This window comes from Myxocyprinus asiaticus, chromosome 41 (genome assembly GCF_019703515.2).
Source record: "Myxocyprinus asiaticus isolate MX2 ecotype Aquarium Trade chromosome 41, UBuf_Myxa_2, whole genome shotgun sequence".
Taxonomy (NCBI): Eukaryota; Metazoa; Chordata; class Actinopteri; order Cypriniformes; family Catostomidae; genus Myxocyprinus; species Myxocyprinus asiaticus.
This window is the reverse complement of record NC_059384.1, coordinates 24,048,440-24,069,090: the sequence shown is the minus strand read 5'-3', so window position 1 is coordinate 24,069,090 and position 20,651 is coordinate 24,048,440. Positions and strand designations below refer to the sequence as shown.

Below are 20,651 nucleotides of genomic sequence, written 5' to 3'. Positions count from 1 at the left end.
ACAATGAAAACATGAGGGCTTAAATACAAGACATGGGAGAACATAAACCAATGAACAAACAGAACTGATAACAAGATAATTAAACAATAAACCAATGAAAACATGACACATGAACATGGAGGGAAAACAAGACATCACATGACTAGGGAACAGGAACTAAACTTTTCAAAATAAAAGACATGAATCAACAAAATACACCTGACAATGCATTAGCACAACGCAAAGTTTCATTCCCTTCATCACAGGGAACCAAGGCGTTATGTTGTATAAATTGGTCTGTGATAAATATTGAGCTAAATATTACAGTTTGCTTTGTAATCTGCCTGTAACCTGTAAATTAATTATACTGCAGAAGGGTTAATCTGTATTATTTTCATTTGATGACGTTCATTTGGATTAACAGAATGTTTGTACATTGATTTGGATTTATTGATAATAACTTATCAATATTGAAGTAATTTCTTGGGAGAACCAATAACTCTGTTGGCCTTAATTATTTGTGTATATAGAGCTTTTGCTATTATGTAAATGTGCAAGTGAATATGTTTGTATTCTGGATTGAGCAGTGACAGTTAATGGAAAATATGTACATAGTCATACTTTATTTTAATGTAGTGTGTCTGAATGTTGTTTTTCAGACTGTGAATAGACTGTGATTCAATACACTTTGGAAATGAAGCTCCAGTCTCCTCATTATTTGTGTCCTGACTGACACACAGAATTGTTTACTGCTTATATGAGTAGAGTCAGAACCTAACAGTCCATTTGCCTCTCCAACAAGTTGGTCCTTCCAGCCGGATGCAGTATTCATTCCTGACACCATGGAGTCAGATGATGAGATCAGTGGAGCAACCAGACCCCAGCGCAACCACCAGTTCGACTCCATGATTTTGAAGTGCAGTATGTAGCAGGCAGACCTGTAACTGAAAATGTTATACCACCTCCCTGGGAGACATCCATCCATGTGATACCTCTCCAATCCATTATGGTGATACTGCTCATCACACAGGCCTACAGGTAGCACCACCAAGCTTCAGTTATCCAGAGTGCAGTGAGCACCTACCTCAATCATTCTCTTCAGTCCAGCGGAACAGTTATCCTGTGCCTGAATACCATAATGAACTCCAAGCCATCCGTAGAGAGAATGCAAAACTTCTTCAGTCGCAGCAAGCCTTCCGTGCTGAACTGCTGGAGTTCAAAGAACTAGTTAAAGTTGCCCAAGCACTTCGAGCAGACCCCACTGGCATCCAGTTCTCCCTGCCACATAGACCAGTATGAGTTGGCTGCATTAGCTGATGATGGAGAATTTCCTGAGCCTCCACGCTGGCCTGAACCTGAAGCAGACCTGAGGAAGGGTCTAGAGACTCTAAAGTTATCAAAACCTGGTGCTGCTACATACCACGCAGAGGTATCAAAGAGTCTGAGAGACTCTCAAGCTCACCCTTCACTTGAATATCTCTATTGTCAGTATTACTCTTACAACCCAAGCAGGCTGCCACCGCCTCCGACACCCAGAGAGCTCCGAGAGTTATTATCTCCACCTGCACAGCCCTCATATCTGAAATTCTGTCGGGCCCAAATTCCCACTCATCACCCTCGACTTGGGTCCATGCCTGCCCAGACAAGTCATACTGTATCTGTGCCTAAGGTAGAGTCAAACACAGCACCTTTAGCCTGCACATCAGTATCAGAACATGTGTACAGAGGGCCTACACCTACCATACCAAAGTTCAGTCAGCCAGATCAAAGTGAGTTTGCCAGACTCAGAATAGCTTTGGAGAACCTGTTCCCTTCAGATGGCACTGAACTTTTAAAATATCAGATATTGGTGGACCACTTAAAGTTCCATGAGGCTAAGCTGATAGTGGATGCCTATTTGAATTCTCGCACCCCCTTTACTGATACTATGGTGGCCCTCTATGAGAAGTTCGGTCAGCCTCATCAGCTTGCTTTGAGGAAAATCGTACAGATACAGCTTAGGGTTGTGCCAATAGACGATGATTTCGGTGATCGCCAATAGCTGATGCCTTTGATGATATCAAGACGATATTTGGCTCGTATTCCCATTAGTGTATTACATTTTTATTATTATTGTTAGGCTATTATTATTATCGAATTAATATTACAAATAATTTGCCCCGTGACACACAGACACGCGCCTGAAGAAATTCACTTTATTATATTATTAAGAACAGATGACAGAAAAGCCGTCTATGCGCATGTATGACACGCTGTTTGTACGGAGGCGTGCGGTCTCGTGGAACTCACGCATGTAAAAGGTTCTCACTCTTTATTTGTTTCTGTCTTCTGAATTGTTTTTTTTTTGCAAGAACAGTATTGTCAATGAGTGCTGCAAATGACCTCAGACATCTCAGGTCAGGAGGTGCTTTGAGTTCAGTTTGCTTTATTTCCACAGAGCAGTTCATTGTGACCACAACTCTGCAGCCTATACATCTGTGATTAAAACATAAAATATTACAAAAGCACATTCACCTCGAACCATGATTTATATTTCAGTGATTATTATCATCATTATAATTATTATTTTGACATTTATTATTGTTTTTATGTCTTCATTTGTGTAAGTAATTTTCCGCCTGCATGTTTAGACAGATACTTGCCTGACAGTAAATGGAAAGGTGGTTACTTATATATTTATTATTTTTTTGATCACTCCGTTATATTCATTGCTTTTTCGTTTCATTTGGAGTGCAGTTTGAATTTAGAAATTTAATTGATTTAAGTTTTTTGTTTTTTAAATAATGTAATTTTCAACGCAAAATCATTAAAGCAAGAATATTCACCGATCCCTCAGCCCGGGGGTTGCCGATGTAATTGGATATTGCAATATACACTGGCGGCCAAAAGTTTGGAATAATGTACAGATTTTGCCATTTCGGAAGGAGATTGGTACTTTAATTCACCAAAGTGGCTTTCAACTGATCACAAAGTATAGTCAGGACATTACTGATGTAAAAAACAGCACCATCACTATTTGAAAAAAGTCATTTTTGATCAAATCGAGACATTTCTAGCAGCCATCACTCCAACACCTTACCCGTGAGTAATCATGCTAAATTGCTAATTTGGTACTAGAAAATCACTTGCCATTATATCAAACACAGTTTAAAGCTATTTGGTTCGTTAAATGATGCTTAACGTTGTCTTTGTGTTTGTTTTTGAGTTGCCACAGTATGCAATAGACTGGCATGTCTTAAGGTCAATATTTGGTCAAAAATGGCAACAAAAAAAAAGCTTTCTCTAGAAACTCATCAGTAAATCATTGTTTTGAGGAATGAAGGCTATACAATGCTTGAAACTGCCAAAAAACTGAAGATTTCATACAAAGGTGTACACTACAGTCTTCAAAGACAAAGGACAACTGGCTCTAACAAGGACAGTGGAAGGCCTAGATACAACTAAACAAGAGGATAAGTACATCAGAGTCTCTAGTTTGAGAAATAGATGCCTCACATGTCCTCAGCTGACAGCTTCATTGAATTCTACCCACTCAACACCAGTTTCATGTACAACAGTAAAGAGAAGTCTCAGGGGTGCAGGCCTTATGCGAAGAATTGCAAAGAAAAAGCCACTTTTGATACAGAAAATCAAAAAGAAAAGGTTAGAGAGGGCAAAGAAAAACAGATATTGGACAACAGATAATTGGAAAAGAGTGTTATGGATCATAACCCCATTGAGCTTTTGGGGGATCAGTTAGACTGTAAGGTGAGTGAGAAGTGCCTGACAAGACAGCCACATCTATGGCAAGTGCTACAGGAAGCGTGGGGTGAAATGTCACTTAAGTATCTGGATAAAATGACAACTAGAATGCCAAGGATCTGCAAAGCTGTCATTGCTGGATTTTTTGATGAGAACTCTTTGAAGCAGTTTAAGAAGTTCTGAAAAAAAAAAAAATCAAATTGTAATAGTAATTTTTCACATTATTAATGTCCTGACTATACATTGTGATCAGCTGAATGCCACTTTGGTGAATAAAAGTACCAATTTATTTCCATAAGAGCAAAATCTGACCGGTAGAGAATGCACAGATGAAGTAGGTTCTTTGCCAAAGAGATGTTGCCCTTCACAACTGTTGTAAAGCCATCTTTCAATTAGACTTTGCCCTCTCCATGAGGTAAATGTCCGACCCTCACAAAAGGACTCAGCCACTGCTAAAAAGAGTTGCCTTACTAGTTCCTCTTCAGATAGATTCTACCTGGACAAACCTGTTGTTGGGAGCCGAGTCATGCTGAAAATAGTTCCTGTGCATGTTCATTATGAAGACCGTACCTTAGACACCTTTGCCCTAATGGATGACGGCTCTGAATGAACCATCCTGCTCTCAACTGCTGCCAAAGCTCTCGGTGTACAGGGCATGCCTGAAGATCTCCCATTGCTTACAGTGTGAGACACCATTCAAGTTCTTCATGGATTCTCTGTATCCTTTCATGTATCACCAACCCATAAGCCTCAGACCAGTTACAAGATTGAACATGCCTTTACTGCAGACTGCCTCAATTTGTCCCTCCAGTCTTATCCTGTGGATCAATTGCAAAGGAAGTATAAACACTTACGAGGTCTTCCCATCCTGCCTTTGAAAGATGCTCAGCCTCTATGGATACCCTGGTGTACAAGCACTGACCTGTTGCGTATGAGACTCCCATCCTGAGAAATATCTAAAAGGTCGTAGCCACTCAAATACGACCCTCTGGGACTGCTTTTGCCTCACACCACCCACGCAAAGATTATCATCAGGCAGCTATGGGACAAAAAGCAGGGTTGGGATGACCCAAACTTACCATCAGAGCTCCTACAAGCATGGCACATCTGGAGGAACAAACTTCAGTACTTACCGAATATCACTGTCCCTAGGGCATATGTCCCTCCTAAGTTCGAGCAAGATGGTGTTATGCATGAAGTCCACATATTCTCAGATGCTTCAGAGCAAGCCTATGGAGCCGTGGCATACTTGAGAATCATTGACAATAGAGGCCAAGTGTACCTGTCTTTCATTGTAGCTCGATCCCAAATGGCCCTTAAACGATCTCATTCCATTCCTAGATTGGAGCTTTGTGGAGCTCTTGTGGCAGCCCAGTTAGCTGGATTGCTGGAAAGGGAACTGACCTTGCCGATAGAGATTACAGTGTTGTGCACGGACTCTACCACAGTCCTTACCTGGCTGAACTCGGAGTCCTATCACTACAATTCTTTGTTAGAAACAGAGTACCTGAAATCCAGGAGCTAACAGAGAAATGTTCCTGCCGCTATGTGGATTCAGCGAATAATCCCGCCGATGACCTCACTAGAGGTAAACCTTTGATTGCCCTCACCAAGCAGAAAAGATGGTCTGAAGGACCTTACTTCAGGATACAGCTACCTGGCCTGTGATGCCAAGAACAGACCTGACAGATGACCACACTGAATTACGGAAGTCTGCCTTCTGCGGAGCCACCACAGTGTCCCCTCAGTCCAACAACCCTGATGTTTGGAACCATACCAGGCTGGAACTCCTGTATGCCACAGCTCAGGAAATCCAAGTAAACCTTACCTTCAGTTCCTATCCTCATGCAGAAGATTATCGCCAAGCAGAAATACTTATTCTTAAGCAGGTTCAGCAGGAGTCCTTTCCCAATGACTATCAATGCCTAGTATCTGGGAAATCAGTGTCCTCAGGGAGTCACCTTCTTACTCTGGCCCCTGAAATGTATGGATCCAATGGTTTAATCAGAGTTGGAGGTCAATTAAGGAGAGCTGAGGCCATTGAAGAATCAACCATACACCCCATTGTCTTGGATGCTTCTCATCCAGTCACACGGTTGATGATTCAGCATTATGATAGCAAGCTGCATCATTCAGGACTCAAGCAAGTGTTTGCAGAAATGTGCTGCTATTATTGGATCCTCTGTGGCCGTGAAGCCATTCGTCGGTACCAGCATAAATGTCCAGAGTGCCAACGTTGGAGGGCACGGCCAACCATCCCTAAGATGTCAGACTTACCCTTAGCCCATCTCCGCCTCTACAAACCTGCCTTTCACTCATGTGTAGTAGACTGCTTTGGGCCAATGCTGGTTAAAATTGGGAGATGCAAAGAGAAGCGCTGGGGAATAATCTTTAAGTGCTTATCAACCAGAGCGGTGCACTTGGACCTTCTCAGTAGCATGAATGCTGATTTTTTTTTCTGATGGCCCTGAGATGATTTATCACATGACGAGGGACTCCAGCAGATCTGTGGTCAGACCAAGGAACAAACTTCTGAGCAGGCGAAAGAGAACTGCATGAAGCTTTCGCAGAGATGGCTCCTGACTTACAGAAGCAGCTTGCTCATCAAAGGATCCACTTTCACTTCAACCCCCTATCAGCCCCATACTTCAGAGGAGCGTGGGAGAGGGAGATACGATCTGTAAAGTCTGACCTTTATATTGTCTTGGGAGTTCAATCAGTACCAGAAGAGGTCCTTTTGATAGTGCTTTTAGAGGTGGAAGCAATTCTGAACTTGAAATCATTAGGGTACATGTCATCTTATGTTGCAGACAGTGATCCAGTAACACCAAATAGTTTGCTCATGGGGCGGCCAGACAGTTCCTTACCATAAATAATTTACCCAGAGTCTGAATTGTTGAGTCGCAGACGCTGGAGGCATTCACAAGTCTTAGCTGATAACTTCTGGTCCAGGTTTATCTGAAACCACCTTCCCAGCCTCCAGACACAGCAGAAGTGGCAGTCTACTCCTCCTGAATTAGCAAAGAAAATAGTTGTCCTGGTCGTAGATCCACAAATGCCTAGGGCCCTCTGGCCTGTTGGACATGTCAGCAAGACACACCGCAGTTTGGATGGACATGTCAGGTCTGCTGATGTAGACATAAAAGGGCAAATCTACACTTGACCAGTAGCACGACTGGTGATCCTGCCAGATAATGGAAACAGTCCTACAAGCCCAAACTAAATTAAGTCGCCTTTTAACAGGAGCAAAGCTGCTTAGCACCTTTGGGGGCGGTTGTATAAAAGGCTCCCAATAAGATACTTTTTATTGTAGGACTTTTATTTTGATAAGATTTAGTGGAAGTTGCAGTTCCTTATACTTCTTGTAGATGGCAGTATTGTTTTAGTTTGCTGCCTGCTGAGTCATTGTGTAATACGGACAGAACTTCAGTGGCATGGATAAAGTTTTTCCTGCCTGTTATTCGGATGTTTGTTGGTGATTTGGTGTTCAAAGTGTTAGTACATGACCATAAAGTAAGTGTTATTGGTTTTCTTTGTTTTAACCGTATTTGAAGTATATTATTTAACTTTATGCACTTGCCCGCGCATGCATGGACATGCCGCGATTCACGTGTGATCACGTGATAGATAACTATTCATCTGGTAACTAGTTATGTTGTATAAATTGGTCTGTGATAAATATTGAGCTAAATATTATGATTTACTTTGTAATCTGCCTGCAACCTGTAAATTAATGATACTGCAGAAGGGTTAATCTGTATTATTTTCATTTGATGATGTTCATTTGGATTAATAGAATGTTTGTACATTGATTCGGATTTATTGATAATAAACTATCAATACTGAAGTCATTTCTTGAGAGAACCAATAATTCTGTCAACCTCAATTGCACATTCTTTGTGTATATGGAGCTTTTGACTTATGTAAATGTGGAAGTGAATATGTTTGTATTCTGGATTGAGCAGTGACAGTTAATGGAAAATATGTACACATTTATACTTTATTTTAATGTAATGTGTCTGAATGTTGTTTTTCAGATTGTGAATCGACTGTGATTCAATACACTTTGGAAATGAATGACCAGTCTCCTCACTATTCGTGTCCTGACCGAAACACAGGATTGTTTACTGCTTATATGAGTAGAGTCCATTTGCCTCTCCAACAAACTCCATGGTTAATAGGGCTGCAACTAATGATTATTTTGATAATCGATTAATCTAATGATTATTAGAACAATTATTCAACTATTCAGTGATTATTGCAATGATTAATCATTAGCTCTTAACCGATTATTCAGCTTGTGCCCGACTTAAAAGCTTGTATTAAATGTGCCTACTAACAATAAAGAGGACAAAATCATCTTTTAAAAATACCTCTAAATGGCAGTCACTGAATTTAAGGGTAAAAAAAAATACTTTTTTTTTTTTTTAAATAAACAAGTTTAATTCAGTAAAGAAATTCACTGCAAAAAATCCTATTGTTATCAAGAGTTTTTGTCTTGTTTTCCAATTAAAATTGTCTAAAAATCCTTAAGACAAGATACATTTACTTGAGAAGCAACATATAAGGTATTTAGACTTGCTTTAAGCTTCTCAAGTGAATTATTTTTTTTAAAGGATTTTTAGATATTTTAAAATATTTGTATTTTTACTGTTACATTCAGCATTCTCAGACAACAATTTTTCTTCTGCAGTATAGCTGTTAAAAAAATGTACATTGTTTTAAAGGAGTTTTAGATATTTATATTGGAAAACAAGCCCAAACAAAAACAAATCAAAAATTTATTTTGTTTCAGTGTATAATGGGGCGAAGACTATCTCTCTCACCTTTCTGTTCACTTCAATCCATCTTTAACTCTTAAAAAAACAAAACTCTATCTTATTAATAAAGCTGAGTATTGCCAATTTTCTTCACAATAAGAAATGCACAGTGACATATATTATGATTCAATAAGTCACGAGCCATCATGTTATAATCTAGCTGCATTAAGCGTGTGTGCTCGAGGGATGAGCATCCCCATGACAGAGTGTTCATCAGCCAGATGCAGTTTCAGTCTCTCCCCCACAGATCGGGATACTTCGCGCAACTCATAGAAGAGTTACTGACTGCACAGAGAAATGGCAGTTTTGGAGTTTGTAGTTATTTACATGATCTGCTTCCATATTATTTGAACTTTAATAAAGCTATAACGCATTAAATATAACTGCATTTAAGATGTAACGCCGGGGTGTTTCCTTTAAAGACACTTGACACAAGTTTTGCTTCAGCGGAGCGGCAGCTCCAGCTTCACATATTCCACAACGAGACTGCTTCTGTATTTACTTAGTTTGTATTTTTTTATTATAATTCCCTCATACTTTGTGATCTACATCGTCTGAAGCTGTTTGGAAAGTTTAGAGTGCATCTGAACTGTGAGCTGTGTAATTCTTCCTCTCCTTAGTCAGGCGCAAACTGCAGTGCTGCTCTCACCATTAGAGTTTAATGTGATCTCATGTTACGTTAAATGAGATCAAATGACATTCGACAACTAAAATTGTTGTCGACAATTTTTTATTGTCGATGTTGTCGATAACGTCGACTAATCGTTTCAGTCCTAATGGCTAACATGATGACCTGGTTCCAGGTCAGCAACACAGGTCTTTTTAACCAGAGCTATCAGATTGAGTAACATGACATCTAGACACATAGCACCTTGAACTGGGGATTTGCAGTTGGGAAATGATTCAAAGTTGGCACGATGCCTATAGCTTGCAACATTTTTTCAAACTTGGCCACATTGGCGCTTGTTTCTTTGTCTGTAGCCACCGAGGTGGATTGAATCTTTGACACCATGTGCCAAATGGCTTTTCTGTGGAGACTAATGCTCAACCTTTATCCCTCACACAGAAATAAACATTCACAACCCAGTAAACAAGACAAGATGCAAACTGGTCACTTCCAGAACATTAACTGTATTTGTACCTTTCTCTTTGTGGTCAAGATGTGATTGGATCTAGAGCTTAAGTCTGACAGTGTAGTTGGTAGTTTTTGTTTATGTGTCAGCATTGTGCAAAAGTCTGTTGTATACCTTCTTATTGTCCTTTCCATTAAATTCCTCCAGATATTAAGGTTCAATTTGCATTGCGTTACCCTTGTTTCCTCTCCCCTTTGATTTCAGGGGCCCAGTGTTTGTTTTCGAGTTACCAAGCAACAAATGAGACAAATAGCATTTCCCTGTTATCGTGCTGAAATAGAGAGTGTGCTGTAAGGGGTGCGTCCTAAATTTAGCCCCCCTGTGGCCTCAGTGACCTCAAACTGAAGTTACATAGAATAGGGTAATTTTTACTCACATTTATTTTTTGGCATCACTTTTACTAATGCTAGTTTAAACCAGACTGATCTCACTGTAAATTCGCCGACAGTAGGTCGAAAGTTTATCTGCTGAAATCTGTCTTTGCTTACTGAAATTTTAACCATTGGCCAGAGCTTGAATGTTGTTCCAGTTGTGAACGTTAAAACTAGAGGTGTCTTGATACCGATATCGGTATCGAAATCAGGTCTGATAGCGCGCTCATGTACTGGTACTCGTACACATAAAAATGCTCTGATACCATTACATAAACATTCAGCGCACAAATTAAAATCACGTCATATTCTAGTGAGATTATTTAACAACAAAAGCTGCGATTAAATGTGATAAATGTATAGTTTGCACGTGCAGCGTTTTAAATGTGAGTGCTTGTGAATGTGTTGAATCGGTGTTGTGTTGACATAAAGACACAAACTACTCGTACCTTTTAGAGATCGTTGGTTCATACATGGAAAACACTATTATGAGCATCGCATGCTCTGTTTATAGCAGACGACAGCAGGCAGAGTGCTAATTCACTTTTTAGCGCGAGTCATATACAGACTACATATTTATTTAAATAGCAGCCTTTTGTGGTTTAATAATCACTTTGAGTCATGTAGCGACCGGCTTATCAGAAGTGGGAAGCTGCTGTCATAACGGCAGAGCTCCTTGATCATAACACAGAAACACTTAAATAAAAGCTCTAATAATAATAATAATAAATCAATTGTATTTGTATTATATTTAAGCAATATCTCTCATCTGTGATGCTCTGTTATGCAGCACTTTATTTGACAAAAATAACTCCAACGGTGTATTTAGGATTGTGGTGTGGGGTACTGTATAAAATAACTTCATTTGATAAAAATACAATATCATGTTGACAATTAATTGTTATAATTTCATTCGATTAAAGTACTCCTTCGGTACTCGTTCTCAAAAAATTTAAAAGTATCGGGACATCCCTAGTTAAAACTTATGGGAAAGTGTGAGCTCTATTTTCCGGGTGAAATGTCCACAGTGTGGTGCCAAAAGCGAGTTGTATTTTTAGTTGTAAATGATACAATACAGTCAACAATGCATATTTTATTAACCCAAACCCCAACCCTAAACATAACCATCAGTGGAGTAAAAATGTAACCTCCGAATTGCACTCACCATTGTTTATGTAAATGTGATTACTTCCTGGTTTCCATTGGTACCAGAACCCATGTGTCTGTGGTTGCTCGCACAACAACATGCTATTAGTCACGCTAGAGGGTAATGTGATCACAAATGAATTTATGTAAAAAATGTCTAATGGGGGTGGCACTTGTCAGTAATTCCACTTAGTGGGGTTGATTTCAGGATACATGAACTTTTGGAAGCAACATGTTGATTTCCTGTGTGATCATGTTGGATTTGGGGGTGGGCTACTGACATTTGCAGGGGCAAGCAGCACTAACATTTTCTTCAAAAAATGTTAAAGAATAATCTAGTAAAATGTTGTTATTTTTAATAGTTATATATGACTTGCATTTCTTTGTACTTACTATCATTTTAGCCAAATCTTTTATCTTAACATCATTGTTGCATTGCAACCAAAGTCTGCTTTTGTTGTGCAAACATCTAGATCCATGTCAGATAACTGACTGCAAATATGTGCAACAGTCCCAGCAGGTAAGTGTAGATAACGTGACAAACAAGATGACAAACAATTGTGTTCTTACAGTACTTCTGTCTTTTTCAACATGAGACACATCTCTTTTGAAACAGTTTTGTCCTTATCATTTCCTGACTTCAGTACATCTGCTACAGTGAAGTCCTGTTTAGCTGAGTGTTTACTACAACATTATTTACCGAGTAATGTTTATCTGAAAGTGTTATATTGTGTCTGAGGGACAGTTTTGTTAATTGTTCATGCTGGTTAGGGGATAAAATCAATAAACACAATGAAAGACCAGGTGTCAAAGTGGTTTTCCCCATCTGTTTGGTGTTTTGAGCTCAGGAGAAGCTGGTTTTTAACACGCCGTCTCTTTTGTTATCCATATGGAAACAGTTAGAACCAAATGGTGGCAAAATGGAAATGGATCGGATGTGTGGTCTGCCCCAATGGGAGAATGACAACGATAGGGGGCTTAAATGTTTGGTTGCAAACTCACACACAGCAATCTTTACCTTAGTCTGAACAAAGGAAACAGACACTTCCACAGCAAATCCTGACTGGAAGAGCAGAAGAATATCTGTCCCGACAAACAGCACAGCTGGATTTGGTAACATTTTAGCTAGTGTATTGTTTTGAAGAGCTATTTCTTTCATAAGCATCTCGACTGGTTTGCTGCAACGTGAATGTTGTTTTGCATCTGTTTGATGTCTGACTCGTGTTGGTGAAATGTTAATATCTAAAACAAATTATATGAACTGCAGGGACCTCAGTAGAACATAATTTGGGTTCAGATTGCATATTACCGGACAGGCCACAATGACATTTAAAGCTGAAGTATAATTTCTGATCACTAACGTCAATTAAATGATACTGCAATAACAATATATTAAATAGTTTTTTGTTTTTTTTTAGCTCTTTTCCCAAACACTCCCCCAGTTTCACACTGGCCTGCCAAATAGAAAGTTCTGCCCCAAAGTTACACCATTGGTTGAGTTAATGTTGCTATATCAGGCTGGTCAGGATGCTCAGCCAAATAGCAATTTTTATATTGCCACAGATACACAGTTACACTTTGACAGAAATTAAACTACAAATGTCTTACTAATAGTAGTCTCTGCTAATACCAGATAGGTTTTCTGAATATTTTACTGTTTTGTCTCACTGATGTGCATGAAAGTGTGAAACTTGAAAAATGAGTGCAGTAAAAATAATTACATATTGGTTTAATCTGTCAGCGAGTCAAAGCCTCTTATTTGTTATATGTAAAGTATGATATTTTATATGTATGATAATGGTAAACATGGAAGCTTTGAAAGACAGCGTAACACAACTAGGATGGTAGACTCATTATGATCCAAAGATGATTTAATGACCTAAACCTCTGTACTGCCCTTAGGGGTGATGTCATCAGCATGAGAAATTAGTCATGAATAGCAGTCATTACATCAGTGTGGAGATTTGTGGACAATTTCGCAGCCCCTATAAGAAGAGGCTGTTGTATAAACTCTTTGTGTAACCAAAGATTGTGGTCACTGTTGTCATGTCTATTGTCATCGTTATAATTAAAGCTCTGATGTGTTGATGAATAACAGCACAGATACATAGTTGTTTTCAGTCTGACTTTCTTTAAAATAGCTGGGTTTCAATAGGCCCATTCCATAATAAGCCTGTATTCATCCATGATAAATAATACGAAAACTTGTCCAGGTCACATTTCATGCCAATATCAAAAGAAAAAATAATATTTAGCATTAGGAAAATGAAAAAATAACCTTTAAATTTTTTTTTTTTTTTTTTTTTGCATTAACCCTTAAATGCAAGGGTGTTTCACCAAACATCATTACATACCTGGGGTCTTTAGCGACCTGGAATGTATATCTATCACAAAGGGATCTTGAAAAGAACCCAGATAGTGTAACATTTCCAACATATTTTCAAGACAATTAGAAAATAATTGAATAGAATATATTCTGTTATATTTTGGTGTTTTATTGGTTATATATCAATATATGATGCAACAAATGATAGAAATGGATTTATTACTTCCATGCTGAAATGTTATGAGACTCAACTGGCTGTCATACACATATTGCTACAGTCAACTAGGCTTGGGATTGATGCTGATCGATTCACATATCGATAATCGTAAGATTTTCCTGATGATTATCGATATATATCGGGATTTTTTCCGATAAATGTAGGGCTGCTCATTGCACAATAGTCTTTGCACACACCACAGACTCGCCGTCTCTGGAGGCTGCTAAAAAATCTGCAGTGCCACGGAGCTCAACTTAAATTCGACCCAAATCATTATCAAAGGACAAAGATTATTTATTCTAGTCATTACTGGATGATATATTGTGTATAAGTATCTTTCATAGAGCCTACACAATGTATTTTCAGTTACTAGTATGTCTTTTTGTGGTTTGACAGCTTGAATGAAATACCTTTTTAATGCTACATATAGGGAAATTGCATAATAAACATTGCCATTTCTAATAGTTCAGTTTGCACAGTTAAACCAGTTTCATACACTAACCTGCAAACTCATCAACATCACTTTGTTAATTCTTGAAGAAGTACAAAAACTTTCATAACTTTGGACTGCCATCAGCTCGTAATGTGTGTGAGATATCTGTGCCTTTTCAATACTGCAACCAGCTTCAGTAAATGTTATTTCGCCCCCTTGTGGTCTCCCAAAGCTTCATCAGACTACACTGAATGGAATGCAACTGGCAGTGAATTGAAAGCACACAAATTAGGCTTCTAATTTAAATGTTGGCTGATGTTAATATATTGATGCCTCAAAAATGTAACAATAAAATAACATGCCGATCAATAATCAAGATTTTATGACATCCCTATAATCAAAACATAAGCTACACATAAGTTACACATATGTATTTATTCAGGCACTTATTGAATCTAAATAGATACACAGCTTACAGAATTTCAGTAGTACACCCAAATGTCAATAGCCATATCATACAGTTCATGTGTTGTACTTGCTATAGTTTACTTCCATGTTGCTTCTTCGTCAAATAGCAATGTCAAATATAAATCAAATCCATCACTGAAACAACAGTGCCTCCTTGAGTAACAAATAACATGTATAATATGTATGTGTACACTCGTGCAATACTGATAATTCAACACCATTGCACAGAAAATCAACATGATATACTAATATTTTGTATGAATATTTTGTAAGGAATATGGAATATTGTTTTGTAATAATAAAAACAATTTGATATTGTGTCAGAGTAAACTTAAATAGATATTAAATAATCATAAAAAAATTATTTATAGAAGTCACTAAAGACCCCCCATTTTTTTGGTAATTAAACAATTAGGAAAAGAAAATATTTTTATATCAATATTTTGGCCTTTTTCATTGTTAGATGATTCATAAGAGAAAGCTTGAGGAATACTAAAAAAAATACTTGAGCAAAACTCCAAAAAATGGATGAGGTAAATTAGGTGGAATGAGGTTCTGGGTCGCTAAAGACCCGAGATATGCATTTAAGGGCTAAGCAAATTTTCCTTTCCAACTTTCATTACCATAATGGATATGGATGTTTTACTTTTGTGTTTTTTGTAATTCACATTATTTTCAATGGTGATTCTCATTAGATTCTCTTTACTGTAATAAAGTATATTTTTTTTTACAAAATTACAGTAAAGAATTACTGGAACAGATACTGGATTGAGTATTGTTAAAAGATAGTTCAGCTTCATGTTTACATCTAAGGCAACCTTTTACATAACTACAGGGGTATTTTTGGCATATTCAATGCCCTTTGTACTTGTTTTCATGGAGTCAGATTACTTAACATTTAAATGTGTGGCTGGGAGTGTGCTTTTCATTATACTACTATGTTTTAGATTGACCTAATCATCACACTCTTGTCTAGACTGCACAATAATTGGTGTGGTCGTAACAGAAGAGGTAAAGCCACATCTCATTAAGATTGTACATAAAACAGTTAAACCGAGAGGCAGAGTGCTTTACTAAATAAAAAAAAAGCATCTTAAAAAGGCAAGATATGCTGTTGTTTATGCTGTTTGTGCTCTGTTTATGTTCACATAGGACTTGTGAAGGTTAAAGAGGCGAGAGACATTGAGACTAAGCTAAATGAAGTGGAGAGACTATTGAAGAATGCCATCAACATGCCATGGAAGGTGAGAAATCAAATTGCTGACATCAGTATCAACAAAGCTCAGCTTAAGCTAGCCTGAGGTGGTTTGCTGGACTTAGCTGGCCACCAAACTGGTTTCCTCTCATCAGACCAACTTAAACTAACACCAGCAAAGCACCTTAGGCTGGTTTAAGCAGGCAGGGCAACTGTACTCATTAGTGACTTTACTACCCTTTACCAGCACACAATTTAGTTTAGTGACTAGCATCTTACTGAATGACTTAAGGGGCAGTTACACTAGGTTTTGAGCATGCACATTTTTTTCGGACGCAACGGACCAGGATAGGATGTCACGCGGGAGCACTTCTGGTGTAATTAAATAATATATCACAAATAATAATGTATTTAAAATGTTAAAATATATTTTCTACTCACTTTCCTGCAAAAAAAAAAAAAAAAGATTTATATGTATTCTTTGTATTGAGTCAAGAGGTCAGCGTGTGACTTTTCAATCTTCTATTGGTCACGTGTCCTTTCGTCATACAGATTCGCTGTTCAGAGTTCACCACACTTGAACTTTTGATATGCAGTGTAGTATGACATTTCTTTGCATGTTGTTGCATTTCTGGTTTTCCACGTTGGGATGCTTTTGAATGGGAGTGAATGGAGCGTGAAGTGTAGTGTGACTGCCCCTTTATTGGAAGTTTTATTAGATGTTGCATAATAAAACAATGTGCTGTTTTTCTCAGTTTTCTAGGTCAGAGGTTGTCTTAACATTCTTTGAACGTTCACCGCTAGATCAAATCCTGAAGAATGATAATGTCCACAAGATTCTGCCATGCTTTCAGAGTCCAGTTAAGATTTCAGGTAGGCTTTTATATGATAATATATTATCAAGATCAAGTTGTTGGAAAATCCAAGAACTGAACCCAGAAAAACTGGATGCATTAGTGTACTGCCACCCATCATGTCACCACGATTTGGACTACATGGTTGCTTTTGAAAAGTTTTCTCTTTTATGTATATAAATATGTAATTTTATATATACTGTATATAAAATATATGCACATGATTTATATATATATATATATATATATATATATATATATATATATATATATATATATATATATATATATATATATATATATATATATATATATATATATATATATACAGGTGCATCTCAATAAATTAGAATGTCGTGGAAAAGTTCATTTATTTCAGTAATTCAACTCAAATTGTGAAACTCGTGTATTAAATAAATTCAATGTACACAGACTGAAGTAGTTTAAGTCTTTGGTTCTTTTAATTGTGATGATTTTGGCTCACATTTAACAAAAACCCACCAATTCACTATCTCAAAAAATTAGAATATGGTGACATGCCAATCAGCTAATCAACTCAAAACACCTGCAAAGATTTCCTGAGCCTTCAAAATGGTCTCTCAGTTTGGTTCACTAGGCTACACAATGATGGGGAAGACTGCTGATCTGACAGTTGTCCAGAAGACAATCATTGACACCCTTCACAAGGAGGGTAAGCCACAAACATTCATTGCCAAAGAAGCTGGCTGTTCACAGAGTGCTGTATCCAAGCATGTTAACAGAAAGTTGAGTGGAAGGAAAAAGTGTGGAAGAAAAAGATGCACAACCAACCGAGAGAACCACAGCCTTATGAGGATTGTCAAGCAAAATCGATTCAAGAATTTGGGTGAACTTCACAAGGAATGGACTGAGGCTGGGGTCAAGGCATCAAGAGCCACCACACACAGACGTGTCAAGGAATTTGGCTACAGTTGTTGTATTCCTCTTGTTAAGCCACTCCTGAACCACAGACAACGTCAGAGGCGTCTTATCTAGGCTAAGGAGAAGAAGAACTGGACTGTTGCCCAGTGGTCCAAAGTTCTCTTTTCAGATGAGAGCAAGTTTTGTATTTCATTTGGAAACCAAGGTCCTAGAGTCTGGAGGAAGGGTGGAGAAGCTCATAGCCCAAGTTGCTTGAAGTCCAGGGTTAAGTTTCCACAGTCAGTGATGATTGGGGTGCAATGTCATCTGCTGGTGTTGGTCCATTGTATTTTTTGAAAACCAAAGTCACTGCACCCGTTTACCAAGACATTTTGGAGCACTTCATGCTTCCTTCTGCTGACCAGCTTTTTAAAGATGCTGATTTCATTTTCCAGCAGGATTTGGCACCTGCCCACACTGCCAAAAGCACCAAAAGTAGGTTAAATGACCATGGTGTTGGTGTGCTTGACTGGCCAGCAAACTCACCAGACCTGAACCCCATAGAGAATCTATGGGGTATTGTCAAGAGGAAAATGAGAAACAAGAGACCAAAAATTGCAGATGAGATGAAGGCCACTGTCAAAGAAACCTGGGCTTCCATACCACCTCAGCAGTGCCACAAACTGATCACCTCCATGCCACGCCGAATTGAGGCAGTAATTAAAGCAAAAGGAGCCCCTACCAAGTATTGAGTACATACACAGTAAATGAACATACTTTCCAGAAGGCCAACAATTCACTAAAAATGTTTTTTTTATTGGTCTTATGATGTATTCTAATTTTTTGAGATAGTGAATTGGTGGGTTTTTGTTAAATGTGAGCCAAAATCATCACAATTAAAAGAACCAAAGACTTAAACTACTTCAGTCTGTGTGCACTGAATTTATTTAATACACGAGTTTCACAATTTGAGTTGAATTACTGAAATAAATGAACTTTTCCACGACATTCTAATTTATTGAGATGCACCTGTATATATATATATATATATATATATATATATATATATATATATACTGTATATATATAAAAGTGTCAATGACGTGATACTCATTTTTTGTCTGAATTTATTAATTTATTCAAAAATACATTAAAAAAGCAATTCACAAAACACAAAACAGTTACTTGTATAGACCTCTACTGTGAAAGTTTTGCATTTCTCAATTTAAAGTAATTTTGATATATATATATATATATATATATTATTTTATTTTAGTCTCATTAAAAGCTGATTTTTTGGGAAATGATATGAAATAATTTTTTATTATTTCTTTAAATAATAAAAAAGATGAGGAACAATTTTGTTTTATTTTTAAAGTACTGTTATTATATTATATTATATTATATTATTATGAAAGTTTTTTTTAAATCTCAGATATTTTTACATTTTTATGAAAAGGCTCATTTTGTTCTGGTCAAAGAGAGTAACCCTAAGAAAACTTTATATTTGTGACTAAACAATTATTATATTTGTAAATAAAAATATTTGTTTACCTTTAAAAAATTCTTATATATTAAGTTCACCGACGTGTAGCCAGGAAAGTATTTTAACCACTTGGTTACACCACTTGAATACATATATATTAAAATATAAAATATTTTAAATGTAAATTATGAATATAAAATATTTAATTTTTTTAATTATTACTGTAATTATAATTAAAAAAATAAATAAAATAAAATATGATAAAGTCCCAAAGTGACCCCATGTTTTTATAGATCATTTTGATTATTTGATTTCTGACAGTGTACTTGATATTCTTACAGAGATCATGAGGTCTAATGGCTTTTGCCTGGCAAACACAGAGACCATTGTGTTTGATGAGAGCGTTCCACTGGACAAAGAGCGACCTTCCTCCACTGACTCAGCCCAGCACTCGTAAGTGTCTCACATTCCCACTGTCATTCCAGTACAAAACACAGAATACATATAAATAAAGGAAATGTATATTGATTAAGCCTTGTTGTACAAGGGCCTTTATTACATTCATACAATAGATTTTTACATAAGCCACTGACAACATATGTATTAATGTATTCCTTGAGTGCACAGTGGTTCGTCACACAGGAAGTGGTACTTCCTTCCTTGGGTGTGGGAAGGAATCTGTGGAATGAACCTCAATGAATGATTCTCCCTCATAGACATCTAATGATATAACTTCCACATTGATTCCCATTCCTTCTGAAACATTGTTGACAAATACATCATGCAAATGTTCTTGTTCGAGCTGACAAACAAACATATTTTAGACACTTACCACACAATAATAACTATTTGTATTGTTTCTGGCCATGTTATGTCATTGATTTGTTACTGGTCTAGGCATGACTCTTGCTGTTAATAATAGGCTAACTGTATTAATGGTGTCATTATGCCTTAAAATAGAGACTCATATTCAATTACATATTAGATCTGTCCCAAAACCTAGTGAGCTGTTACTCTGCCTATTGCCTGCATAGGGAGCTATAATCTACGGCAACACCTAACTCTCATGGAATCTCATAAGTATCTGAATTGGAATACTTTACATAGGCAGATCTATGTAACTTTCTTAATGGTCACTCACACGCATCATACAAATAGAACTCAGATTGACTCGAGAATTATTGACTAATGCTCACAGTTGATTCCCATGTAAATTTAGTTTGACATTAGCATGTTGCTAAGCTAACAACACAATACTCTAATTAGCAGAAAAATACATAGCATATATAAATCGTGGGTGAAATAGACTTTTTTTTTTTTATTTGAGAACTATTTTTATTGATGCATAGCACTATTGAATGAAATTAAAGTATGTTTTGATCTCTCTCAAATCTATCTGCCATCCTGTATTTTTCCACTGAGCTTGTCACAAAACATTCTGGGATTGCTTTATATGCTGACGAATGCTGAGCTGCCTTAGATTTTGGCCAAAACAAGGTATCTTATACGGTTAGCCTACTGTATAAGGCAGCATTATTGTGTTCTGTGTGAAAGTTGTGAGTGCCTTAAAATGCTGCTTAGGTAGGCAGCTAGGTGTTGGAAA

The 20,651-nt window shown here is 37.3% G+C and overlaps 1 protein-coding gene across 1 annotated transcript in view; it reads left to right on the top strand.

Annotated features, from left to right (window-relative positions):
• The window catches only part of pxdc1b (PX domain containing 1b), a 32,945-nt gene that overhangs the window by 10,315 nt on the left and 1,979 nt on the right, over positions 1–20,651 (top strand). Inside the window, exons 2-4 of the mRNA XM_051682335.1 lie at positions 15,787–15,878; positions 16,585–16,702; positions 19,390–19,501. Coding sequence (XP_051538295.1) covers positions 15,787–15,878; positions 16,585–16,702; positions 19,390–19,501 — 322 coding nt within the window. The remainder of the gene's footprint in view (positions 1–15,786; positions 15,879–16,584; positions 16,703–19,389; positions 19,502–20,651) is intronic.